This window comes from Python bivittatus, unplaced genomic scaffold, assembly GCF_059951505.1.
Source record: "Python bivittatus isolate LINGU-HERP-01145 unplaced genomic scaffold, Pbiv_v1 ctg000220_np1212, whole genome shotgun sequence".
Taxonomy (NCBI): domain Eukaryota; kingdom Metazoa; phylum Chordata; class Lepidosauria; order Squamata; family Pythonidae; genus Python; species Python bivittatus.
In genome coordinates, this window is record NW_028277048.1 from 15,897,424 (window position 1) to 15,925,295 (window position 27,872).

Consider the following 27,872-nt stretch of genomic DNA (forward strand, 5'->3'; position numbering starts at 1 on the left):
TACAACAAATTGGGTTAATCAAGTGAATCATGGTTAAATTAGTAAGTGGTGTATATTGATTGATTGATTTGAATTATATAGCCGCCCATCTCACGCCTGTGATTCCAGGCGACTTACAATAGTATGAACAGCGTTTTTAATTCTTCCTTGGAAGTTTCTACCCATTATGGTAGAGACAACTTTGGATTCTATTTCTCTCCTCACATGGCAAAAGATAAGATTTGAAACCCCACAGAATAACTTTTACCATCTAGAGTTTCCATCGTCTTGTAGCCTCTCTTTACATAATGTGGTTGCATATAGACACGCATTTTATCCATTAGGGGGCAAAGCAAGGGTGGTCGTGTAGGACTCCCATTAAAAGATCACTGCGGTACCGAGTCCTTTCCAAAGGCACCCACAACCACTGCGAGTCCATTCAAGGCGCGGGTTGAGGAAAGCAGTTCGTTTTCGAGCATCTTAAGAGCTAGGGGGCAAAGCAAAGCCAGGCAGGCCGCAGACAACAGGCGAAAAGATTGCTGCCGTGCGTGCCGCTCCAATTTCCGCACCGGGACTTTGAAACAACCCAAAGGGCCCGGGCCAGGTTTTACTGCGAGCCCTGCGCGCAAGGCGCAGCTCCTGCGCCCTAAGCGCAGAGCGGAGGAGGTTGGGAACGGAATTCCCAGGGCTGTTCCCCCACTCCCCAACCTCCACCCTCACCCGGCCCCCAGTGCGCATGCCAGGGAGGAAGCTCCCTTGCTCTACCCCCTCCTCTTCCTGGCACTGAGTCCAGGGGGGAGGGAGGGAGTGAGATAGGCACTGGGGGGTGGGGGTGGAGAGCACCAGCGATCCCCTGCACCCTGACCCCCCACCCACGCACCCACCCGGCACCCACCGCAGGTGGGGGACCACCCATAGCCCCCGGGAGAGACGAGAGTACAAGTTGGAGCTTGCAGCTGCTGCTGGGGAGGGGGCACCATGAACCAAGGTAAGTGCCAAAGGGGGCCCTGGGCACTCTCTGAAGTCGGGCTCGGTGGTGCATTTGGCATAGGCGAGGGAGTTGTGAGTGCCAGGAGTCGAGCCGATCTCCCCCTGCAGCTTCTCTTGACAGTTCAAACTTCTGCCGGAGTTGCCGAGCCTTTCCATTTCAGAGGAGCTGCTGGGAAAGGGCGATTTGGCCGCCACCTCTTAAGCTGCTCTTCCTGTACCAAAGGGAATAAGTAATGCCTTTGGGGAGGGGGGACTTCCCATTTAAACCCGACTGCACAAGGCTACGGAGAAAGGTTGCTGGGGTGCTTGGTGGCCTTATGTCCCCTCTTCTTTGGGAGGGGGGCTCCAAACCCCACTCCCAGGCATTCAGTTACTGCTGTGGTGGGAAAAGTTAAGCCACCCTCGCAGGGATTAAGGGGGTCCATAGCCCAAGGAAGAAGGGGCAGTACCAGAACATTACCCGGTGCTGTTTTCCAGCCCTTGTTTTCAGTGTCTCAAACGGCAGGTGACAAATTCTTCTGAACAGAAGGGTGGTGTGTCCCAGCTACATTTCCCCACAGATCTCTCTAAGGGGAATCTCCCGGAATTGATTTTTGTATTTCCCATTCTTGGGTTGATACTTTTCAGACTGTGCAGAAACAAAGAAGAGGGCTCATCTCCAGTGCAGGTTTTGTCCAGCAGAAACGGGATTCAAAGGTTAAAAGTCACCACAAAAATGGTTAGGACTATTTACTGCTGCTCCTTCAATATCAAGCCAAAATAAAAAGATTAATAGACTTTCTAATGATCATTTAGGCAAGTCAGAGGCAGACTATGCAGAAAGTCTTCCCTCTAGATGTGTAGAGGGTGGTGGGAATAGTGGTCCAGCATATCCAGAGGGCACTAGGTGGGGATAGGCCAGAGTAGAACATAACTCTCTTTCAGAATCCTTTTCTTCAGACTACAGAATTGCTCTGGCTGTTCCCAACTAAGCATCAACTATTACCCTTAGAAAAAAAAATTGGAAGCTAGGTAGTACCTTTGATCTTCTTCGGTAGGAGTTTGCTTATGAGGAAGGGTAACCCCTTGGTAATCGTTAAAAAGTTTGAAAGCTACACTCACTTCCTATCTAAAATCAGCATTCATTCTTATCATTTTGGATTGCAAGTGATTCTAGTGAAGGGGACTAACTTGTAGGAATCCAGGCAGTAATAATTAATGATACAATATATGCTTTCACTCTGACTTGTTTGTCTTGTGATTTTTATTTTATTTATTTATGTTGTGTGCATTTGGGGGGCTTCAGAGAACATGCTTGCTGCCCTCCAGATATTTTGGACTACAGTTCCCAGAATTCCATGCAATTGATCATGTGGCTAGGGATCATGGGAGCTGAAGTTGAAAACAACTGGAAGGCACCAGATACAGTATTTCCAAAAAAGAAAAAGAAGAAGAAATGGGTTCGGTTCTCCAGTACAGCTGATTGCTCAAAATGTACTGTATGTGTTTGTTGAAAACAGCTAGAGTAGGTAAACACACCTTGCAGAACATAAACAATGCTAGCCTTGTTTAAAGTTAATCAGAGTTTAGTTATACAGTCAGAGGGTGGTCTAACCTTTTTGCTGCATACATTTGATTATCCTGATGGAGGATATCCACCCAGTATTACAAGAGTAAATTGCCAGCTTCCATTACACTGTGGCAACAGGGGTTCTTGCATATAGTATCTGGCTTCTTACCCTCTTGCTGCGGGTCAGTATAGTTTTCTATACTGCTTTAAAAGGTTCCCTCCAAAGAATCAAATGCCTTGAATATATCCAAAGAACCTATGGCCAAATCTAACATTTTTACATATGGTAAACTTATATACTGTTGATTCCTGTGCAGGAGAACCAGAACCACCTAAGCCTTAGCCAATGACATAGAGTACAAGGCCTGGGAACTTAATTCAGATGCTGAACTGTCCTTTCCCCACCATCTCGCTGACAGCCGCTTAGATGTAGGTGTTAAATTTCACTCAGGGCAGCACCTAGTATAACAGGGCCCAGTCTCAGCGATAGTGCTGTCTTTAAGGAGGATAAGATTAGCATCCTTCCAATTTCCCCGTTGCTTGTAGTATTTTGGAAATGTAAAAAATAGAGAAGTAAGGTGAACACCACAGTATGGTTTCAAAAGAAAGGGGAATGTTTAGTTTTTTCTATTGCTTCAGCATTGCTTTGGATAAGTTTCCTCAAAAGGAAAAAGACCTAGGTACAAAAAATAGTCTATATTCACCTAGTCTGAAATAAGAAATCTGTTTTTTATACTGATTTAGGCCAGGCTACCTTTAGTTCTATTAGTGAATAAATGGAGGGGGAGGGGCCAATCGGTGTGTTAGCTGGTCTATTAGCCATTCCTAGTATTTTTCCCCTGGATTTCTGAATTCTGCAGCTACATGAGTGGTGACAGGAATTGCCAACTTTTTAATGGCTGATCCTGTCTCATGCTTTTTACACTCACTTGATCTGTAGAATTAGTAGGTAATCACTCTTAGCTCTGCTGATTTCTGCATGCCAAGCTACTGTTAAAGGCACTAGAGCAACTCACGCTGTGATCTGGTTCATAGTATACTAAAACTATAATGTGAGCCATTTGGCTTTGGCTTAATTGTGGTTGATGCAGTAACCATGGTTAAAGGAATCTTGGCTTAACACGATATGTGAACTTAATCTGTGTTTTTTTCCCCATCGGTAATTAATTCTAATTGGGCTATCATTTGCAGTCAATTTTTATGACTGCAGTGAAGAGAAATACAACACGTATCCCTGTTGTTTAATCCTTGGTTAACTTGATTAGTATAGATTTCCCAGCTAATGTTCAGGATTCTAAATAAGCATTTCTTCTAATCATTTTAGGTGACTAAGATTTGCCTTTGGGCAATCAGCCAGGGAGTTTTTCAAAAGCAGATACTTAGTTGTCTGTATAGGCTAACAAGTTTGTGTGTAGGCAGATGGACCACTAGCCCACAGGCATTTTGTGGGCTACTAACAAATGAATGTATTTGTAAACCTCCAGTCCTCTTTTGATTACTCATACTCTCTGAATTTTACGTTCCTAAGCTCCAGCCAGCATCAACATGTTTCTGTAGAATCTTCTTTCCTTTATGGCATGGGAAAACCCAATATCTTGTCTGCATCTCTGTATCTGCCTAGAAATGCCACTCTTATGAATAAGAAAAATTAGCATATGATACGGATGTGCAGCCAAGGCAATTGGCCCATTGGTTCAATTTTATGCCAGTCATTATAAAAGTCATGCACTTAGAGAGGAGTATTTCAAATCACGTTTCTGGATTTTGCATGCAACAGGGAATAGTCTGGGCTGAAACCTTTTCCTCTGATTGGTTAAATGTTTATTTGCCAGGAGGAATATAGAAAGCTGTTTTACATTAAATTAGGTCATTGGTCCAACTAACCCAGTACAGTACTGTATTATCAACAAGGACTAGTAGTGTTTTGCCAATGTTTTAGGCAGGATTTTTCTGTCTGAACGTGCCAGAGGTTGAACCTGGATTTTTCTGCATGTTTATTTAAGAGAATATTGGGAAATTATACCCTCATCTGCAGTGATATAACCTAGTCTAAGAGCGGGTAACCTGGTGCTTCCCCCAAGATGCTTTGGACTAACACCCAGAATCTCTGATCACTGGCCTTGTTAACTGGTTGTGTGGCATATGGGAACTGTTACCCAAAATATCAGATGTGTTCCAAGTTGACTGTCTCTAGCCTATTGTCTCTTAAGGATTTACCTTTTGGCTGAATGTGCAGATTATGATTAGAAAGGGTTGGTGATCCGGTAGTGCACAATATCAATATGTCCAGGTCAGTTCCCCAAGGGTTCCCATGGTGCCTTGTATTTTAAGCAGTGCCCTGCAATCACATTCAAGTTGGCAAAGGGAATAATATTTTTTCTTCAAACTAGGATTTTAATCCTCCATAATAACTGGGAACCTAATGGTAGGCCTTGTTTTCCTTGGGTGTGTGTTTATCACTTCCTGGTACCACACCAAATAGTAAGGTATGATTGATTTTAAAGTAACAAGAACTTTTGCTAACCCAAATTGGAATGCCAGTACATTAGAATGGTGTCCTAATATTAGCAAAAAAAAAAAAAAAGTATTTGACCCAGATGTTTTCTATCAAGAGAGACTATGGAGAACCTTATCTCCCTCTTGAGGAGACACAACTTCATGTTCTCCTTCCTTTCCAGGGGTAGGCTAGTGTGGCTGCTGAGTGGCGTGAGCTTGCTGGACAGGGCACCATCTGGATTCTCAGAAGAGAGGCTGCTGGACTATGAGTGCCTCAAGGGAACACACCCAGCCTTAACATCGCCTGCCGCGAGGTTTGCAGCCATGAGCAGGTAGGAGCCATCTGCATAGCAGAGCTGGATTAAAGGATCAGCCAGCTGTTTGCCATTTCATGGCTCTCTCCTGATTTTGTTTAGTAGGGTAGAGCTGCCCAGCAAATTGAGGGAGGAGAGGGTAGGGGGGCAAGCAGTGGGGGGCTTAGATAATGCAAGTCTGTTTCCCTGACTCCCTTCAGATCTTCTGCTGGTTTAGTCATGTCCTACTAGCATCCCAGTTCATGGAATGCTACCCTTCTGTCTCTCTCTTTTATTCTCTCCACCTGCCACTCCTGACCTGTTTGCTCTCTTTCTCATGGATGGCCACAATCTTTGTGCCTCTCCCCAACCTAGAATCTTATGGCTGAGTTCTTCTATGACTGTACTACTTTCGATTGTACGATATAGTAGGGAAATATGGGGGGGCGGGAGGTGTTGTTGCTGTTATCCTATTTATAAAAAAAACTCCATTGTAAAAGAAAATGGGACTCCCTCCTACCTGGAACTGAAGTGGTAGAGTCCCCTAAGTATGATTCTGTTGGTTGTGTAGCTTGGCTTGAAGCCATTCTGTTCCTGGCTCAGCTAATAATAACTCTTACCCATGACACAAAGCCTCTTGCAGTCCTAGAGCTAATCTCACCTTTCCCTGATAGGAAAGGCTCAGTGACAAGCTGTTTATTCTGCCAAAGGGTTTACCTGGGGAATTGGGAGACTTGGAGGTAGGGACCCAGTTTCAAATGCCAGGTTTTTGAGCATGGCTAAGAGCGAAATCTGTCACATGTCTTTTGTAAAGGTAGCTGAAGCCTTAAGACTCCACAGCTCCTCAATGCTGTTGGGCCTGTGCAAGTAGGCCTCATCCTTGTCAGTTTAGAGTAGGCCTGAGCTCTTGGAACTGAGGATACACATTTTCATCCCCACTAATACTAGCTGGAACCCTCTCCCACTGCTGTTCCCAGTGCTCTTTAACCACTGTGGTGTCTGCCATCCTAATAACCACAAGCTCTTCCAGGTGCCCAAGCGCTGAGGGAGCACAATGAATGGCGGCGATGATTGCTCTGGTGTGGATCGAGGTGGGCGCCCAGCAGTCACACCTGTGCCCGTGGGCTGGCAGCGCAGGGTGGAAGAGGGCAGAGTGTGCTATATCAGGTACAGTACGCCTCCAGCCGTGCATGGGGCCATTTCTCTCTCGTCTCTTTTCCACTGCTGCTTTCGTGCTAATCTGGGCTGTCCCTCTTTTCTTTCTCCTAGTCCTAGTGGGACAAGCTTGGCTTCATTGGAGCAGACTCGTGCGTATCTGCTGGCAGACGGCACTTGCAAGTGTGGACTGGAGTGTCCCCTCAACGTGCACAAGGTAGAGGGCTTAAGGCAGAAGCTGATTAGTGCCTGACATTGAGAGTGGGATCTGGGGTAGAATTTTTCAAGCTTTGCCCGAGTGGAAACAAATCCCCACAAATAAAAGAGACTAATCATGCAGAGCAAAAATGTAGGAAATTCTTACAGCAAATCAAACTTTGGTCCTTCTAGGTTTTCTAGCTGGCTGACTAGAGCTTTCTAGTTTCAGCCAGGTGTCTTTCTCAGTCTTTGTGCAGGTGGCACAAATGGATCCTGAGAACATTTGCATGCAAACCACGTGCTTTATCACTGGGACATATTTCCTGCTAGTCGGGTGATAGATCAGCTAAGAACATGATCTACCACCCTAGCTTTCCTTACCATAAGGCTCTCCAGGTGTCTATTGGATCAGCTTCCATAAACTTTCCTGTTGGCTAGGCTGGTTGGGAGTGCATAGAAACTGAATTACAGCACATCTGGAGGACACCAGTTTGAGGAAGACTGTGCTACCTCTGTGCTTCACAAATATTATTATTGTCAGTAGGCCTCAAAGGCTAGACATAGGTTTGAGGGAACCCCTCACCCATTATAAACTTGTCTGGCAAGAGGCTCTTCTAAAGTTCACACACACTCACACACACCTGCCACTCTCATTCTCTTTTAACTGGCTAAAAGGACTGAACCTTCTGCTTCCTTTCCAGGCTGTGGAATGGAGTTCTTGAACAGTTACATTGAACCCCCATTCTTTCTAAGACCAATCAAAACATGCTCTTTCATTAGTCTTTTACCTGTCAGTTTTAATCTCCTTTCATTAATGGTTCAGTTTATGTTCTGTTTTTTTATTACAGTTAGCTACTATAAATACACACTTGTATAGAAAGGTAGAATGCTTTGGTTTGTGGTCCTGTACATACTCACATCCAGGGGAGGGCAACTTCTTCCAGGCTAAGCATCACACTTGGTCTTTGAGTAGCTTGCTGGGGCCTGCACTCCAAAAAGTAATGGGTGAAGCCTAGATAATCCCCCAATTGGGTTACATTTCATTTAGATTAAAATTAAACACAGGTTCAAATTATCACTACCCAGCATATATTATCAGGGGCTGTAAGTTGCGCTCCTCAACTTAAATCCCACTGAAATCCGTGGAACATCCTTCTGAAAAACTCATGAGAGCTTGAAACATGAGGTTTCTGATATTTGGCCACAGTCCTGATTCCAACTAGAACCAAGGAATGGCCAAATTCCTGCCATAGTACCCCTTGTCAGCTGAGGAAAGGTGGATCTTCAGTCATTAAACCTTTCCCCATTATGTTTAGGTTTTCAACTTCGACCCGGCAGCAATGGTGATTGGGAGTGAAGGCAGCAAGGGACAGCAGGACATGACCAAGCTCTGCAATCACCGGCGGAAAATTGTGGCAATGGCCACACTTTATCGCAGCATGGAGAGCCATGGACCGCTGGGCCTGCCACATCTGGGGCCAGGTAACTGTGTTGTCTGGTGTATGGCCTGATCTTGTTTTCGTACGTCTCCTCTTCAGCTGTCCTTTGTCACAGTCCTTGTCATTTGGCCTCTTGCTTGGGATGAGCAAGAGTCTGAGTGAGAATTCTTGATTGCCATCCCAAGATCAGTGGCACACACAAAAAAAGTAAGGCTATTTCTGAAATCAGTCTTATTTGTTTATTTAATACAGCAGTGTAGACAGCTGCCCATCTTGCAATTGTGACACTGGGTGGCAAATGTAGGATTAAAACCAACGAGCAACAACAGTAAAAATAATGATAATACCACTGATGATAATAACTCCACGCTAATAGCGTAATGGCACCTGACTGTAAAAAAAGAAGCATGCCTTAAAACTGGATACAAATATGCCTCTGAAGATCTGAGATGTGGTGAAGATTGTTTTTTCTATCTTACTACCGAGGTGGAGGAACTTGGATGTCCTAGCTTAAAGGAAGCTTTGTTTCAGATTATTTTTGGTACCTACTATCTTACCTGCTGTGTTCTCATTCCCTCCCATCAGCTAGCCAGCCTCTTGGTGTAAACTGGGGCTTCCTGCTTGTCCTTCCTTTTGGAGAATAATCATCTTTGCGTATATTTCCAGGGGCTGGACTGACCCTGCCGTCTCACCTGGCCGCACCAGGGCCCAGCACTTGCCTGCAGCAGACTCTTTCCAACAAAGCTCCGACCAGCTTGCCCAAGGGGCCGGATCTCTCCTTGCAATGTCCCTCTGATCGCTACGGCAGTACCTGGTCTGGCCCGAGCTCCTCCTTTCCCCGCCATAACAACGCTCTCTTTGGGGATGTCTTCCCAGGCCGTCTGCCAGCCACCGTCAATGGCAGTGCCCGCCCAGCTTTCCCATCGGAACTGAATGCTGCCGGGGGTTCCTTCCTGCCCAGCAAGACCACCGCAGATGCATCACCCCGGCCCTACTCTTCCAGCAGTTTTCTCTTCCCCCTGCTGGACGAAGCAGGGTCTGGTCAAGAGGGCAGCCCCTGGAGCAGCCGCCCCGTCCCTCTAGGGTCGCAGGCGAGTGCCGCTGGCTCGCCTGCCCCCACCAGCCTCTCCTCGGTTTCCTCATCAGCAGGCAGTGCTGAGCCTTCTCCACAGCGGTCCCGGCACTCCTCCGCCTCCTCCGAGCAGGGCCTCTCTGGACACCGCCTGGCTCCCCGGCCCTCCGGCTTGGACACAGCACCCCCGACCAACGCCTTAACCAACCAAAGCAGCAATAACCTGCCCTCAGTGCCCTTAGGAGCTGCCCCGGAAGGCAAAGGACCACCTGGCCTGCTGCTCCTTCCTCCACAGGGCCCAGGCTCTTTCCCAGCCAGCAGTTTGTTGAGCGCAGCTGCCAAGGCCCAGCTGGCCAGCAGGGGGCGTCCCGACGAGTTGGCCGCCAGCACTTTACCCAACCGCTTGCTGCTCTCGGTGGTGGGCGGGCGGACGCCTCGGCGGCAGCGTCGCTCCCCCACCGTCCTGCGCCTGCTCAAGGATTCCCACGCAGGGCAGGCTGGGGTCACCCATCCTGAGGAGACATTGACCCGACACCCCTGGCCTCGGGACCAGCCTCCCGGAGGAGAGGCCAAGAACGGACCCCCAAGCTCAGCCACCCCGGTACAGCCGCTGTCCTCCCTCCTCAGTCTGCTGGCTCCTCCTGGGAGCTCACCTACGCCCGGCCTGCCCCCACTTCCCCAGGCCCCTGCTGGCGACAGCCCCAACTCTTTGCCCCCCTTCCAGGACTTCAACAGCCAGCTCCTCAGCCTCTTTGGGCAGCTGGCCTCCGCGTCTTCCGAACAGATCTCAGGGAGTCCCCCGCAGCCAAAACCTCCCACCTCCCCGCTTGGATCCCATGGACCCCCAGGTAGGTCTGTGCATGGAGGTGGAGGTGGCCGCCTTTGAGTCTGGCCCTTCTCCGGACTGAGTGACAGCTGTCTGAGGGCCTGGGGCGTTTGGTTCCTCTTCTCTCCAAGGAGAGAGAAGGCAGGGAATTGCTGGCCCCATGGCACCTCTTTTTGGCCAGGCCTCCTGATGGTCTTGCCTCCCTTTTCTGGGTCTGGAGAGCAGATCTTTTCCCCGCTGAACCAAAAGGCTCTGCCCGAGCCACATTGCCATCTGACCCTTTGCTTGTGCAAAGTTCAGTGCACGGAATCCTGAATTTGTAATCAAGACACATCACAGGTTACAGATTCTGGTTCATATGGTACAGTAGGTTAAAGTTTGGGCTAAAGAGCCATGTATGAAATGGAGGGTGGGGGTGGGGGCATTGAATGATCTGAGATGCACATTAATTAGGCACTTATACATAGGCCTTTTTTTTTTCTTTAATGTTATGCAAAAACAGCCAGAAATAGCTAGAGAGAGCGCCAGTTAGTGGTATACCCCATTCCTGTGAAAGTTTACTCAAACTGAACTCAGTTGTGGTACGTGTGGCTTACACCTTGGCAAATAGTACAGAAGACGACAGATTATAGGAAGGCCTTGGTTTAATCCTTGCCCTTTGCAATTAGATAAATTGCTGCTTGACACTGCCAGACTAGATGTGCCAGTTAGATTGTTTATCTTCCCTTCAGTGAAGCTTATAGACTGAGGAATGGACCATTAGCAGTGGGGAAGAGTGGTTAGTCCTTTCCATTGACATCATGCCTTTGTGACTGCTGTATCCCCCTCTACCTTCCATCGGGGAACAGGCGTAGAAAATGCTTTTTTCCCCGCCTTCTGAAGGGAGAATAGTGACATTCCTAGTAGAGACGATTAGAACAGGAAAACAACATGCAGGAAAAGAAGCTGTCCGATACTGCTCTAGTAACTATATTATGGTATAAAACAAACATTGATTGGATTCATGTGTTACGCTAAACCAGTTTTGTTTTAACTAAGGTTTGCTGAATAAGTCATAGTCGAGTGGGTTCACACTATGCTAAACCAAAAACGATGGTTTTACAAACCAGTGCTGAGGTCAGTAACCTGCCAACCCAAACAAAGCACGTGGTGGCTTAGTATAAGATGTCAAGCCAGCCATGAAATCTAAATATTTCCTGCTAATATCTATAGAGGAAACTGCTGTAGATGATAACAGACGAAACTGTTATTGACGGCTGGCTTAGAAGTTGATACCTTTTCAGAGGAGAAGCAGACAAGACTGAATGGTTGAATGATGGTGCCTCAGGAGCTGATTTATAGGTCACAGAAGATGTCACTGGTCTCTGAATTAAATCGTTATCCTTGTTTGACATGACACAAGCAGAATTGCTAACTGTCAGGAGTTGGGGTTGGAGGATGGGAAGGACAGAGCTCCTGAGCCTTTAGCAATTGAACGGCTGCAGCCTTTCCCAGCACTGTGTATTGGGAAGTCGCACCGTGATGAATAATTTTGCCCCCTGCATATTGCTTAAAACGTACAGGAGCCCTGGCGCTCAAAAAAGTGGAAACGTTGCTCGCAAGCCTACATCAGATATTCTGAATGCTTGTATAAGGGATTGAGTGGAGTAAGAGCCTGAGTGTGAATTACTGGATCTGGCTGCAGACGGCACTGGGCACGTGCTCTGGCCTGGAGGTTTTGCAAAGGGCGTCCCCAAAGTGCATTCTGGGAAGAGGTCCTTGAGGCAAGGGTGCGACTGTCCCGCGATTTGTGATGCCTTCGTTTTCTTTCCTCCAGGTGCTGCTGCTGCTGCTGCTGCTGCTGCTGCTTTGGCTTCTCTCATGACTCCCAAAGCCCCTCCCACACCCGGCCCTGTTACTGTCACCACCAGCACAGTGGAAGGTGGGGGCGTGGGCTGTCCGCTGCCCACAGACCCCGATCCATTCCCCTTCCTGGCACAGGAACAAGCACTGCCGTTTGGGAATGCTCTCCCTCCTGGGCTGCTCCCCCTGGGCTCCTTCCCCTTCTCCCTGACCTTGGGCCCAGAGACACCACTTCCCCCTCTTAACCTGCAGGAGGAGCCAGACGGTCAGCCCTTGTTGCCTCTGGTGCTGCCCAGCCTGGATTTGCTACAACAGCCAAGTGGGCTCCTGGCATCACTGCTGGCGCTGCCAGAGGCAACTTGTGAAGGGCAGAGGGAAGCAGCAACAACGGAGCCATTGTTGGAGCCCTTCACCAACCTGCCCGAAACTCTGCAGCCCCTGCTCTTCCCAGCACTTTCCACCCCTCCAGCTGTCCTAGCTTTAAACTCGGCACTGTTGGCAACCGGCCTGGGCCCTTCTGACACAGGACCGAGCCCCATGCAGGTAAGAAGGTTGAACAAGGGGCCAGTTGCTTTTAGAAGTTGACAGCTGCACTTTTTCATTTCACTGAGATGTGGAAGGATTGGGGGGAAAGTGCATCTAGTGAACACTCCTCAGGCTCCCCTGTTAAAAGGATCTTGTGGGGATGTGGTCCCAGCTTGAAGGCTATCTTAGGAACGTGTGGGATTGGGAAGAATATAGTTGCAGCTAGTAGAGGCTTCACAGGATATATCCAGCTACTATTGGGATAATGTTGATCTGTTGACTTTACATATTAAGAATGTGTGACTCCAAGGACACCTTGCCTTATAGTTATGAACTAGTTGTTAGATAATGAAAGGACTGATATTAAAATAACTCTGCCCTGCTTTAAAGGACAGAAACCCTCTTTAGGGTCAAACTTAATGGCTGAGCCTCAGCAACAGCTTTGAGTCCTCTCCTGAAGTCACCTGGGGGGCTTGTCCTGATGGCTCTGCTCCTGTCTCAGGCCTCTCCTGTCCTTCTATTCCAGACTGGACTGGCTAGCACTCCTGTGGCACCTACCTCCACTAACACCACACCAACAACTACTGAGGGCACCCCCAGTGCCTCCGGGCGGCTGAATCCCATATTGCCCCAGCTTGTCAACCCGCTGCTGAGTACCACGCTTCTGGGTGAGTTAATAGTTATCTTCACCAATACCAACCTTCTGGGAAGGTGAAGATATTAAAGCCCAAATGGTAGCCCCTCAACAGAAAGAGACTGTCCCTTACAGATGTCCTACCATTCTAATGTTTTGCTGTTGCCTTTCCAAACTTAGCTTTCTCCAACCTGATTCTCCCTGGCAGGAGGTAATTGGAGTTATACAGGTAGTCCTCAGTTATCACCCACAATTAAGACTGGCGATGCCGTTGCTATGCAGAAAATCATGTGACTGCGACAGACTTATGACTTCACTTCCCCTACAGTTGTTAAGTAAATCACCATGGTCATTAAGCAAGACATCATCTGACCGCAACTTGCGATTTTACTTCCGCATTCTCCATTAACTTTGCTTGTCAAAACCTGGTTGGGAAGCACACAAATGGCAATCACGTGACCACAGGATGCTGCAACAGTCATAAATGCATGCTGGTTGTGAAGTGCCTGAATGGTGATCACATGACCGTGGGATGCTGCAATGGTTGTAAATGCGAGGACTGGTCACAAAGTTTTTTTTATTTTACACCATTGTAACTTTAAACGGTTGTTAAACAAGGCAATCAGTAAGCGAGGACTACCTTAGTTTAACACCTCTGGAGAGTGACAGTTTTGGGAAAGCTGTTCTGTCCAATGTGAACATGCCAACAGTTTGCTTCTCCCTACCCAGGCCCTGTTGGCATTCCCCTGCTGATATGACTGGCCAGAGAGGGAATAGAGTTATGCTTACTGGCCCCAACCTCTGCCTGTGCAGGAGTATTGTAAAGGGATATTTCTCGAATTCAGCCGTGCATACCTGATTTCTTCCATTACGAACAGGAGCAGTTGTTAGATGTCTTTTTCACATACCTTCTGACCTTGCCAAAATTGGACAGCAGACAAAATCCTGCTGACCTTCCAGATGCTCACTATAAGCTTGGAGGCGAGAGAAGAGATGTAGAAAGGCTTACTGCTAGTGCCCTTCGAGATATTTGGGATTAGTGCTGATAGCTGTATGCCAGCAGCAGAGCTAACCTTCTTGCTTTTGCCCATGCAAAGGTGATCTTTCATCAATGAACCCAGCCTCAGGCCCCTCACTGATTGGAAGTCCTCTTCTCCAGGCTCCGCAGCCTCTTCTGCCACCCAGCTTGCAAGGGCCTCTCGGAATCCAGCTTTTCCAAGGACAGCTGCCCTTACTAGCAGGCTCCAACCCCCTGGCCTGCCTCCTCCAGAGCTTACAGGTAAGCAGGATGTCACTATCAGCCTCAGGGTAGATGGGTGGGCACTATTTAGCTCTTCTCTCATACACTAAATCCATCCTTGGGATAAAAGAGCACGTTTTATTCATAAATTGGTAGTCATCATAATACATTTGCATATTGTAATTCTGCATAGATTGTGCTCAAAGGCCTGAACCCCTAGGTCCAGGGATGAGACCCAACCTTCAAGGTCAGCAAGTCAGGGTTGCTGGAGGCCTCCCAGCAAAAAGAACTTCTAGCTGGATTGAGCACCCTGCTGTGCAAAGCTGGGTGGCAAAAAAATGTGGGGCTAGGTGTGCGAAAACCCAGGTTCAAAGCACCACTCAGCCCTGAAGTTTCTTGGCTGATTTTGAGCCAGCCACGCACAGTCTCTCAGTCTGACTTACCAAGTGGCCGTAATGATAAAATGGAGCTTGTGGAAGTGTATGTTTGAGAGAAAAGTCATGTATGTTACTTAAACTTCAGAAGGAAAAGTAGTGGACATATGAATAGATAAATAAATATTAAAATGAGCCCAACAGCTGTTTTAGGGGGGAAAAAAGCAGTGAGACAGTGGAGTCTCCTTATTCCTCAACTGGGGTCTATCCCTTCCCAGTTGGGATTCAGTTTTCCTAGTCTGAACAACCAATGTCTTTTGAAACACATTTAAATGTACCCCTTAATTTAAGTGAGCTAGCTAGACATTCTTTGTCCAAGTCCAGACCTCTGTCCAATATATTGTCTCCCTGAGAAGTTAAAGGATGAGAAAGGACCAGGATAAGCCAATTGATGAGTGTGATATGTCTGGGAGAGAGATTATGTGAGAGAAGTAGCCTTTAGGAAGAGGGCCCTGAGAAATAGAATATATTTCTATTCTATAGAACATAACATTCTTATTTATTTATTTATTTATTTATTTATTTATTTATTTATTTGACTTGTCCCCGCCCATCTTCCCACAATGGGGGACTCTGGGAATTATATAAACATTCAAATATTAATCCACTTAACAAAATGTAAATTCAAAAAAGCTTTTGGAGAAGCACCTCTGAATGCTACAGAGAGGATAAAATGACCTCATGAATGTTTGCTCTGTCTCTGTCTCTCTCTCTCTTTGCCAGCTAAGCCCTGGCTTCGGTGCCCCAGAGAAACTGGTGCTACCCAGTGAACCTCCAGCCTCAGCCTTGCCCAGCGTGCCCCCTGTGCCAGAGACTGAGCCAGGCCACCACGCTGTCTTGCCCCCTTGCACGGACACTGCCCTCACAAGTGCCTTAGAGTCACCCAGAGCCCTTGAGCCAGCCCGGCAAGGACAGCAGGAGGCCCCTGCAGGGCAAGAGGCCAGCAGTTCCCATTCGCCCCATAAGCGGCTCAGACGTGGCCCAGAAGAATTGAATGGGGACTCTGCCAGCAGCCTTCCACGAGGGCCACTCCGGGGCAGCAAGACTGGACGGCGTGGTGGTGGGCGGGGCCGGGGCAGGCGGCACTTCAACGGCCAGCTTCCTGAGTTGGGCATGGGACATCTGTCACATCCCACCTGGCGTTGCAATGGGGAAATGGTGGCTAGCAGTGCAGAAAACCAAGCAAGTCCATTTGCTGTTCAGGAGATAAAGGTATGTTGAAGTGTTGAAATGGCCTTCCCCAATTTGGTACCCTTTAGATGTGTGGAAACTACATCCCCTAGAATCCCCAGCCAAGTGTCTGAATTCTAGGGGTTGTAATCTCAGTATGACCGAAGGGTACCAGGTTGGGGAAGGCTTAGATGGAACAAGGAAGGAGCTCAAGGAAATTGTAGGGAAATTATCTCAATTGTTCAAAGGAAGGAGCTTGCTTTCTGAGGATACTTCCATGTTGATAACTCCATTAAACTCCAAGTGCTGGACCAGGATGGTCTTTTGATCTAGTCCGCAAAGCAGTTGTGTTGGTCCATTCTTTAGGTGAAAGATAACTCTAATTTGAAGCCTGTGTCCCACACTGGTCATATGCTCTCCCAACTAATAATGGCCACTAAAAGGCAGAGTAGCCCCTTCTAAGATTTTGATCAGCTCTAGCCAGATGCTGCTTTCTTTTAAGTAACATTCCAGTGGGCCACTGGTGTACATTACCTTTACAGAGCAAGAGTATAAATAATGCATACTTAGGACCTCTTAACAATTCATGACATATCTGTGTATATGCTTAAGCATATACAATAAGTGCTCTTTTTGGCTCAGCTCAGCTCAGCTCTGCTTAACTAGGGAGATTCCCAGCAAAGAACAGATTTTCCATAGTCCTCCAGAACGTGCTTAATGGTGTCTTTGTTTTTCCTTGTATTGGACAAATAGCCATATGATTTCATGGTACTGGTTAGGTTCATACGTCATGCTAAGCCATGGTTTTCTCAGTCATAATTTGTTGAATAAGCTACAGTTAGCAAGATTCACATATAATAAATACTAAGGCAAAATCTTTGTTTGCAAACCAGAATAGCTGGATTCTTATTCCACTCTAAAAGCACAAATTGCCTTTGATCTTCTTAGCACTTTCTACCTCTCCAGCTGTCTTGGCTTTAAAGTCAGCACTGTTGGCAACCAGCCTGGGCCCTTCTGACGCAAGGCTGAGCCCGCACAGATATGGAGGTCAAACAAGGAGCCAGTTGCTTTTAGAAAATGAAAACTGCAGTTTTTCATCTTGCTGAGACATAGATAGGTTGGGGAAAATGCATTTGGTGAATACCATCAGTCTCTCCTGATAAAGGGATCTTCTGGGATTTGATCATAGGTTGAAGACTATTTTAGGAACATGTGGGATTGGGAAGATTATAGATGTAAGTAGCAGAGGGCTTGCAGGACATAACCTGCTTCTAGTGGGATAATACTGATATTATGGCTTAGTGTGATGTGTGAACCCAAACATTGTTTTGTTTCCTTTGATTGCTCCTTCTTTAGAGGACTTTGGTTTTAAAGTAAAAGACTATTCTAAAGCTTACTCAGGAAGAATTTTGGACTCTTCAAACTGTGGGGGAGGTATGTATGTGTTGCTGTTTCAATAACTTGCCCTCATTCTAACAATATTAAATATAAACCACTTAGTATAACCATCTTCCTGATGTGCCAAATTACCAAATATTGTCCATATGTTATGTGAGGGAGTACTTAAATATGAGTTTCTCTATGCACACACTTAAATTTTCCCACCTTGCCTTCAAACTGAAATGAAAAAGTTTAGGAAAGCTTTACCACCTAGTTAAGTTGAATCTGTAAACTGATCCTTGTAGAATGGTTCTGACATAGCCAGGATTGCAAATCAGGCAAATTGCCTGGCAGGGCCAAGCAGTGGTTCTAGAGAACCTTTAGGAAGGTGACATCTTCAGAACTGACACTTACCTTCTAACTATTCTTTCTCTAGGGCCCTCCTGGAAGGCGACCAGCCCGACGTGGTCGAAGGAGGAAAAGCAGGTGAGAATCAGTGCCCAGAAGGGGTGGGATTCATAGAGTAGAGATAGTAGAATTTAAAGCAAGCCCGGGATATCTCAGAGGTTACTTATTAGTCCATTGGTTCTCTCTGCAGTGGTGTCCGGCCCAGTGCCCGACCTGAGACTACACGGATTCGGGGTCCTAGCGTTGATCCAGGGTCCAGCCCATTGGTAAATACTTTTTCTGGTGGGTGGGTGATGATGTGAAGTAGACCAAGCCAGTATTTCTTGGGGAGGGGATTCACCTAAGATTTGGGGTACAATCTTGGTGTGTGTGTTTTGCCTGTTTTTAAATTAATGTGAATGTCTCTTTCATGGCTTATGCTACAATTTTCATGTGTTTTCTATTTCAACATGCAGAAAAAACATACCCCTGATTTTTGGCAGTTCAGGGGACTCCAAAGGCTGCTGAAGGGGAGTTCAGGGGTTATAGGTGGTCCTGAGGATGCCCCTCTTTTAAGGCAAGGGATAAGGAGCGATGCAGTCATCCCAACTTGTAAATTGCACCTTAATGTTTCTCTCCCTGCCTTTCCCCTTATAGGTTGACTACACTGTTGCTCGACGGCCTCGGCCTGGCCGGCCTGTGAAAAACAGGAGGAGGAAATTGGCCACATAACACTGCCTGAACTGAGGGGACTCCACCACTGTCCATTCTTCAGCAAAGAGAGCTTGGGACATCTGTCTCTCCCCACCCACAACCCCCTTCCATCGCTGGGGCCCAACCTACGGGTGCAGCCTGGGGGGAGGGGAGGAAAATACCATCAAGAGGATCGGTTGTTGCTGATGGCTCTGAGCATCTTGACCATGAATGTGTTTTAGCTTCACCACTTGCCTGGGTCTTGAATCTTTTGCCAGAGGGATCTCTAAAAGCACAAGGTGCAGCTCTGGTCTCAGCATTTTTTGGGAGGGGGATGCTGTCGGGAAGAGGCTAAGAGAGGAAGAGGGCCACGCCCATAGCACTTCTTGAAGCCATGTTTGCAATGCTCCAAATAGGAGGTTTTTTTGGTGGCGCAGGAGGCCCCTCCTGCCCTTGCTTTTGTGTCTTCCCCACCCCTGGTGAGATTCCCCCTGCCGTTGGGTCCCCAAACCTCAGCAAGGAGTAGCAAGGGCCGTGTCCTCCTGGAAGGGGACAGCACTGCCCTTTCACTTCCCACCTTACCTCAGACCTGCGTGCGCTGCATGCAGGTGAGAACCGGCTCAGGGTTTTAGTACAAGAATCAGTCGCTTTTTCTCTCTGCCTTGCCAAACACACACGCGCTCTCTCACACACGCAGGCAAGCTCAGTCCTGATCCCAGTGGCCAAGGTACAAAGCAATAAGGAAAATAAGCCACGTTAGTCCAAGGAGGAGTCATTCTTTCAGTCGTTCAGTAATTCCTTCCCTCACTCCCTCACTCCCAACGCAGCCTCTCTGCCTCTATTTATATGCTACTCAAAGAGAGCGACAATGCACCAGAGCCTGAGTGGTGACGTAGCCTGTTCTGTTTTCCTCCTTAAGTCCAGTTGGAACCCTGGGACTGTAAGGGTCTCGTGCGGACCTTCCCTCCATACACAAAAGTACCCCTACTCTTGACTATATATTATTTTCTTGTATTTTCCTTTTTTTAAAAAAAAAATCCTCAAAAGAACACTCAGGTCACAGCCTATTGGGGTGGGGGTGGGGAGTCAAAAGAACTTGTGCTCAAAAATACACTTGGCCCACCTTTGCCAGAGTGAGCAACCTTCCCTCGCTCCCCTCCTCATCCCCCAAACACATACACTACAATCCTCATCTCTGAATGACCAAAATACTTCACACCACCACTCTTCCCCATCCCACGTCTGGTTGCAACTCTTGACGCATTATGCAAAAGCACTGTGTAGATACTGTACAGGTGGTGCTGTGTCTCCCCTTCCCTCCCATGCACTTCAACCAACCAACTTCGGCCTTTCTTTTGTATAAAGAAAAAAAAAAGGAATGGGGGAAAAAAGCTATTTTCCTTTTTTGAGCTTAAATTTTGTTTTGTAAAAATAAAAATACACAATTGTGAATTGTAGCTTTTCTATGGGAGCGACTTTTAATTTAACAGATGAAAATATTTTGAAGCTTAGATTGAAGTTACTGTTTCTTATTTGTTTATTTTTTGGGGGTGTGTGTTTTGTATCAAGTATTAAAATATGTATTTAAAACAGCTGGACGCGATTGTTTTTGAGCAGCTGAACTTCTAGCTTTGGAGGAGGACTATATTCTTAATTTAGGATGTGGGAGGGGCTGAAACCGCCTTGCCTAAAAGAAAGTCTTATTCGGTAGGCAAAACTATCACACAATAACAAGAAGCAGGTTGTTTGCAGATCGGCAGCTGCCTCCCTGCATTGTGCGTCTTCCAGTTCTCATTCAGGTCTAGCATTAAATTACAGTGTGTTTTCCTCATGACTAACGGTACTTCAGGCACATTAGGTAACTCAGTATTACTAACTTGCCTGAGCTCATTTCATGAGATCATGGCTATACTGAGACCTTCTTGTCATCCATCAGCCAACAATCAGCTTGCATTAGAAGCACAGAAGTGGCAGTAGCAAATTAGCAGAAAGGGCCAAAAGGAGACTTTTTGACACTTAAGAATGCTATATATTCCTGCTGCTTGAGAAAGTGAGAGAAATTATGTGAGAGAAGGCATGCTCACTGATCATTTCCAGCAGTTCCTCAAGACCAAATTTTGCTTTCTCCTCCCTGCACCGGACATCATTTTCTTTCATTTCCTCAAACATCTTTGTTTGAGGGATGAAACATGAAAAAGAAAGGATCTTTGCTGCAGGATGACTCTTACAACAGTCAATGTAGACTGTACTGGATTTCAATCAGGGATATTTCCCAGACTTGTCTCTTCATTGAACTTAGGACCTTGTATACATAAACCTGGTAGCATTACATTGACTACTGTCCCCAAGAGATGAACTAGTCTGATCCCCGCACACAAAAATAGCCCCCCCCCCCACACACACATATTTGACTAAGGCAACGTGATCAATGTAGTTGCAGGCTTCTAGATGTCAGAATACTGCTAGAAGGAAAACTGGAGGCAAAGTTCAGTGAACAAACTACCTGGGTTGTTTCTGATAATCAGAAGTGACATTAAGTGACCAGTAGGATCCGAGACAAAAGTTCTGTCTTCTCCTTTCTCCAGTGGAATCACTTGATAACAGATCTTCCAAATGCTTTGATTTTCAAAGCTCAATCTGTCATCTTGAGTATCATTCTGGGAGAATATATCAATAAATTAACATTACTACTAAATTATGCAAAAGTATGGAAACATGCAAAATACTTTGAACTAGCCTGGTGGCTGCATTTTCTTTTCTAAGCATTCGCTACATTTCAGGATCTAAGGGATACTCCATACTATATGGTAACTGCTTCACTGGGGGGGGGGATGAGGGGGAAGATTAGGGATCTTTTTTTAGCTGAAGGTACTGAAACTACATATGGCAGTCAGACATTTAGGAGGCTGATTTGTGCAGTGATCTGTGTGGTTGGGATTCACAAATTTACTTTGCTTCTGCTGCTTTGTATGTTAGAAGTCACTCTGAGGGCTCTTCAGAAATGAACAGCGATATTACGCTGCAAAAGAAAGCACCCATTTGTAGTTGCCAGGCCCAAAGCTGTGCTCTCTTCTTGCTTTCTTGATACATGAGAGAGGCCCACTTCCAAGGCGTTCCCGGTACCCTGAAGCTGCTGCTTTCCCCAGAGGAAAGAGAAGAATGTGAGGCCTCATTAGCCTCATGCGCCAGATGGCAAGTTTGCACAGCCCAACTTCAGACCATGAGCTGGAGAATCCCCCTCTCTGGCCTACCAGATGCTCCCAGACAGGCACAAGACCGCAGCCTTGCTGCTAAGTCAACCACTGATACGTAGAGAGCTTCCCCTGCTGGGCCTGGAAGTAGCAAAGAAGAGTCCAATCCCCGATGAAAGCAGACAAGGACACAACAAAGTCATCTGAGGGCAAGAGACACGTAAGGCTGTATCGTGTCAGAGCTTTAAAAAAAGACAATGCAGCACAAAGCCGTAAGCATCAGAATTTAATGACAGAAAATAATTATACAACACAATTCATCTCCATGCTGAGGGGGTAAGACATCTTTCCGTGTAAAAGGTCCCTCGTTCTGGGCCAAAGAGGCAGCACGCCTTCCCCGAGAGATGGGTGAAGGATGACTTGCTCATTAGGGCAGAGCTCCCTTCCAGTCGGGAGTGTAGCTTTCCCCTCTGCAATCCACAACCCCCCAGGGACGGGGAAACCTTGGAAGGAGGAGGGGCACAGCTGCCTTTTAACATAGAGAGAGAAGCGCTCAGTCCTCCGGCCCGTATGAAGGTTCAACTCCTGCTATGAATGCGCAAGAAAAGGGACAAAGGTAGGGAAAGGACAGAGCAATTAGTGTGTGTTTACAGAGCAGGCAAATGTTCCTGTCCTGCCTTTCAGTTAGGAGATTCATTTGGCCAACTTCTGCACCCGTGCGTTGATGCTGGCAAAATTGTCCTCAACAGCAGCTAGATTCTCCTTCATGGCTTTCTGAACCTAGGGAGAGAGGGTGAATGGAGAGTTGTCAGCCTGGAAGGGGAAACAGCCAGGCACATTCACTTAAACCTTTAAGGGGAAACTCTCGCCTGGCTTATCTTCCTACCACCATACACAGTGAGAACCCAGAAGCACCTACTTCAGGGTATCTACAATCTGGAAGCCCCAAATGCTTCAGGGCAGTAGTGACATCGAATAACCAGAGGCACTGGTTTAATGAACCAATTTAACACATTCTGCATCAAGAATGCCAGCATTCTCCAAATAGAATAAATTGGGTAAACATCTATTTTTTTATTTCTTGTTTTTCATAACACTTGTAAAATTTTGCATAATTTCTGCTCTATAGCATCATCATCTTTCTATTCTATTCTATTCTATTCTATTCTATTCTATTCTATTCTATTCTATTCTATTCTATTCTATTCTATTCTATTCTATTCTATTCTATTCTATTCTATTCTACTCTACTCTACTCTACTCTACTCTACCCTACCCTACCCTACCCTACCCTACCTATCATCATCTACCTATGTATTCTAGTTGTAATAATCATTGGAAAGGCCTAAGCCAAGCATGGAATGTCAGGAAATAAGCCCAACATTAACCCATTTACTGGCACCAAAATCCTCTGGTCCTCCCTTTGGGATTTAGACGTGACCTGGAACAATAAAAAAAACCCTCAGATTCACTGATGAACACTATATTTGTACCTATCATTTTAATACCATTATAATATTTCTGGAACCCTGACAGAGCTTCGTCTGGGAGAAGAAACAGGGCTGGCGAGACAAGGAGAGCTGCCGTTGCTGCCCACAAAGGAACTTGACTGCCTCTGCTGTATGAGAAGGACTCCAGTAGTTCCACCACTACAAGGAAGAGGTTGCTCTAACAGTGGATTCCTGGTTGGATCAGATTATCTATCTCCAAGGTCGCTTTTACCCCTTAAATTCTATGATTCCGCAAGGAGGGGCAGAACCACTGAGGACTCTATCGACAGCATCAGCCAGAAGTGTTGTGAAACCAGGTACCAGCCCTGCTTACCCTCTATGTTCCTCTGACCTCTGATGTTCCAGAGACATTTCTAAGAAAATGTTAAACCTATCTTCACAATTATAATGTCTAGACACTATATAATCTAGAGCAAATGTTACATATCAAGATTCCCTCTTCCCGCATGACTTTTGGTGGGTGCAACAGCTGTACCCTACTCTTAAACACTGTGAGACATACAAGCAGCGTGTTTCACCTGTAGAGGGATGTGCATGCATCATTCATGCAGATCAGGTTGTAGAAGTCTCAGTGACTGTGACGCTGGCAGCGCTCTAAGTCCCAGCACTCTAAGTCTTACCTGTGTCAGCAGAGTTACATTATCCTTCAGAGAATTAGCAATCATTTGCTGGGTAGTGTCCAAATGAGTCAGGAGCTGCCCAAACTGCATGGCTGTAACCAATAAGAACCCAAGTCAGCTGGAGAAAAGACTGTTCGGCACTAGACTGCTGCTTGGGGCAACAAGAAACCCAAAGGCTGAGTTTTTTCCATTCATGACTTCAAGCCTGCTCCTCGCCATAAGAAGCCCTTGCCATAATCGAAACAGGCCCAAGAACTCACCTTGTTCGTGCAACTGCCGCACAGCAACAAGGCGCTGCACCACCTCAGGGAGGGTACTAGCCAATGGGCTCCACTCCTGCACAAGTGCATAGAGCTGATGAACCTGTAAGGGGAAACAGAGGGACGTCCTGAGCAAGGAGAGGGGTTGAGTGATGATCCGGCCCTGGCCTCGACCTTCTGAAACTCCCTAACACATATGTTAACATATGTATGTATGCATACCTGGGAGAAATATTCACTGAGTTTGGCCTTCAGATCTCACAATCTGGTTGGCATTAACCACGTTTAGCCAACATATAGTTAGTGCATAAATCACATATATTCAGCTCTTGAAGGTTGCAGCACCAGAGAGTGTATGAATCATCACAGATCTAAGAGCAGGCAGAACAGTCATCTTGCTCAGTCATGCTTCAGCTATAATGCTATCCAGATTTCAGTTCACACAATCAAATGCTAGCCATTAAGTGTTAAGCAAACAACTGGTGCACATGCCTGTCTGACAACAAGCCATGTCACATGCCACTCCCTTCTTTTTTCTCAGAAATCTTAAGGGCACATAAGACTGCAATCTCCAATTCTTGTAAGCAGAATCTAATCAAGGAATCAAGGCTTACTCAGAGCAGTCATAAATGCTCTATTTTCTCTCTCAGAGCTGACAAAATGAATCCAGGAAACCAAGATCTAGAGTCACTATGACCCAATGAGCTTTAGGCTACCTTGATATAATAGACCATTAATATTTCAAGCTATTAAAATCAAAATCTGGCTTAGATATAGCTGCTGCAGTGGTAACAGGCAGTACAAATCCCCATATACTTAGATTAGCAGCTAGAAATAAATGTTGCCCTTGCTGAATTCCAGACGTCTATATCAGGGCTGTGCAGAGATGCAGAGTCAAAAAGCAAAATATGATTTGACCCAAGTGTAGATCCGCACCTAATACCTGTTGGGAAACCCTTAAATTCACCCAACACATCTTCCTGTCACTCAAGTCCAGGAAAAGAAGCAATTGCTTTCAAGTTTTCCTGGTAGGTGCAACATATGCTCTGAATCACACTGTGTTTTTGAATCCAGATCTCTGCATAGCCCTAATACAGGTAGTCCTTGGGTTATGACAGCAATTGGGACTGGAATTGCCATCACTAAGTGACATGGTCGTAAAGCGTGGCATTACATGACTGCGTCATTTAGCAATGGCAATTCTGGTAGTCCCAGTTGCCGTCATTAAGTGAGGACCTCACATGACCACAGCTTCCAACTTCCTGCTGGCTTCTCCTTTGATTTTGCTTGCGGGAAGCCAGCAGGGAACATCAGAAATTGCAATCACGTGACTGTGACTCGCTGCGATGAAGTAATCATGAGCCGGGCATCGGGTGCTGGATTGCAATCACATGACTGTGGGGACACTGCAATGGCTGGAACCAGTCATAAGTACCATTCGTTCAGTGCCATCGTAACTTTAAACAATGAACGAATGGTCATAACCCAAGAACTACCTGTATGTATGAACATGTTAAAAAAAAAAAAGATTGTAGATTTATTACGTGCTCTATTACAGAGATGAAACAGAAGCTGACCTTGCTTTGGGTGTCTGCATCCTCTACGGTGGCTTTGTGCTTAGCAATCTCATTCACCTTTCCCAAAACGCTCTAGGAATGAGAAAAACTGATGTTAGGAGAGCTTGCCAGAATGTATCGCCAGAAGGTCAAAATGCCATCTGACCAGCCCAAATGTTCTGCCTGATGAGAAACCCTAGAATAACTTTTTCCAACTGTTTGTCCATCAGTCCCAAAAGAAAAACCTCTGGCCTCAATTGTATATTAATCTTTAAAATCCTCTGAACCAATGTATGTTGGAAAAAGTCATGGAATTTGTTTTTGTATATGGTAACTGCAGCAAGACTATTGTATGCACAAAGATGGAAAGATTCGGCAATACCTACAATGGAGGAATGGTTGGTGAAGATGATGGAACTTGCTGAGATGGCCAAATTGACTTCTTTGATTAGAGAAAAGACAATATCTACATTTATTGCTGACTGGTAACCCCTTACAGACTTTTTACAGAAACCAGAAAAAAATGAACTTACAATTTATGGTTTTGATGATTAGACTGGATAGATTATAAAGAGACATGTTGTAACTTTAAAGAAAGAGGTAAATTTATAATTGTACTAATGAAGTTAAAAAAGATATGTTAAGATGGCAAAAATTACAATTGTCATTGTTGGGGAGAATCTCTGTGATTACGATGAATGTTTGCCTAGAACATTATTCTTCTTTCAGACAATACCTGTTTTGACAACTGATATTCCAATTAAACAATGGCAGAAAGACATATCTAAATTTGTGTGGTGGGGAAAAAACTACAAGTCAAATATAAGGTGTTACAAGGTGCTAAAAGAAAGAGGAGCTTTGGGTTTACCTGATTTGAAATTATACTTTGCAGCTTGTTTAATTTGGATGAAAGAGTGGGTAATGCTGAGAAACAGATTATTGGAGCCAGAAGGACACGATTTGAGGTTTGGGTGGCATGGTTATTTATGGTATGATAAAGCTAAAGTTAATGTAGATTTTAAAAATCATTTTGTCAGACGTGCCATATTGGGAATATGGAATAGATATAAATTCAGGTTGTATCTGAAAATACCTTTGTGGCTTTCACCACAAGAAGCATATTATAGAAGAAAAATTGTGACTAAACATAAATTATTAACTTATGGTGATGTATTAGAATTTTCCCAGGGAGAATTCAAAATAAAATTGATTTGACATTAGAAGGATATACATGTCAATGGTTTTCCTATGTACAATTATTAGAAAGATTTAAAGTAGATAAAAGGACTTTTGGTTTTGACTACTGTAAGACTGAATTTGAAACAGAATTATGTACAAATGATGATCATGTTATTGCTAAAATGTATAAACTTTTATTGAAATTTGAACCAGAAGAACAAGTGAAATAATAAATGATAAAATGGGCTAAAAAGTTTGGTTACAACATACAAATGGAAAAATGGGAGAATATGTGGATGAAAGGATTGAAATTTACATTATATTATAATCTTAAAAAGAATTTTTATAAAATGATGTATCATTAGTTTTTGTTACCAGAAAAATTGTCTAAAATGCATAAAGGTACCTCACATTTATACTGCAAATGTGAACAAGAGGGGACTTTTTATCATGCCTGATGGACATGTAAAAAAGCTTAAAAAATGTGGATTCAAATGCATACATTAATTCAGAAGATTTTAAAGATGAATATACAACTGAAGCCAAAGAGATTTCTTTTGGGACTGCTTCCAACAAAAAGTTGGAAAAAACTCATGGAATTATATATGGTAACAGCAGCAAAACTTTTATATGCACAACAGCAGAAAGATGTGACATTAACCACAATGGAAGAGTGGATAGTGAAGATGATGGAGCTTGCTGAGATGGCTAAATTAACAGCCTTGATTAGAGAAAAGACAAGACTGGAAAACCCTTTTGGACTCTTTGCATGAAACAGAAAAAAATGAAATTATGATATATGGGTTTGATTAGAAAAAATAGTAGATGATATAAAAATGAAAGTTATGTTGTAACCTTAGAGTAAGAGTTTAATTAATGTTTATAAGAGAATTTTTAAATATTTTTAATATTTATATTTTTTATATTTATTTTTTCTTTCTTTTCTTTCTGCACTTTTGGCTTTGTTCTTTCTTTTTTTTACTTTTCTTTTTCCCTTATCTCAAATACTAGTTTTCGTTAGTTTTATCTTTCTTGCTTAAAAAGTTAATGAAGTTATTTATATATATGTGTATGTGTGTGTGTGTAATTGCTGTAAAGATTGGAAGCCACTTTATATCTTTTTTCTTTCTTTTCTATTTTTTTACTTTTTTTTCCTTTCTTGCACTTTTAACTTTCTCTTTGATTTCTTTCTTTTTCTTTTTTCTTTCTTACTTTATATTAGTTTGTATTAGTTTTTATCTTCCTTTTTAAAA

General features: G+C 45.1%; 2 protein-coding genes across 2 annotated transcripts in view; one reads left to right on the plus strand and one right to left on the minus strand.

Moving 5' to 3' along the window:
- Positions 1-390: 390 nt before the first annotated feature.
- MBD6 (methyl-CpG binding domain protein 6) lies at positions 391-19,759 on the plus strand. Its single transcript, XM_025175975.2, has 13 exons — positions 391-967; positions 5,197-5,346; positions 6,338-6,474; positions 6,577-6,679; positions 7,977-8,142; positions 8,766-10,019; positions 11,814-12,382; positions 12,891-13,032; positions 14,096-14,277; positions 15,396-15,884; positions 17,659-17,708; positions 17,821-17,896; positions 18,267-19,759. Exons 3-13 carry the CDS (start codon positions 6,362-6,364, stop codon positions 18,339-18,341), a joined length of 3,219 nt encoding a protein of 1,072 aa, XP_025031743.2. The 5' UTR covers positions 391-967; positions 5,197-5,346; positions 6,338-6,361; the 3' UTR covers positions 18,342-19,759.
- Positions 19,760-21,766: 2,007 nt separating this feature from the next.
- DCTN2 (dynactin subunit 2) overlaps positions 21,767-27,872 on the minus strand; it is a 47,795-nt gene continuing 41,689 nt past the window's right edge. Inside the window, exons 11-14 of the mRNA XM_007422059.3 lie at positions 25,462-25,533; positions 23,885-23,987; positions 23,625-23,716; positions 21,767-22,273 (exon numbers count right to left, since the gene is read on the minus strand). Coding sequence (XP_007422121.1) covers positions 22,187-22,273; positions 23,625-23,716; positions 23,885-23,987; positions 25,462-25,533 — 354 coding nt within the window. The 3' untranslated portion in view covers positions 21,767-22,186. The remainder of the gene's footprint in view (positions 22,274-23,624; positions 23,717-23,884; positions 23,988-25,461; positions 25,534-27,872) is intronic.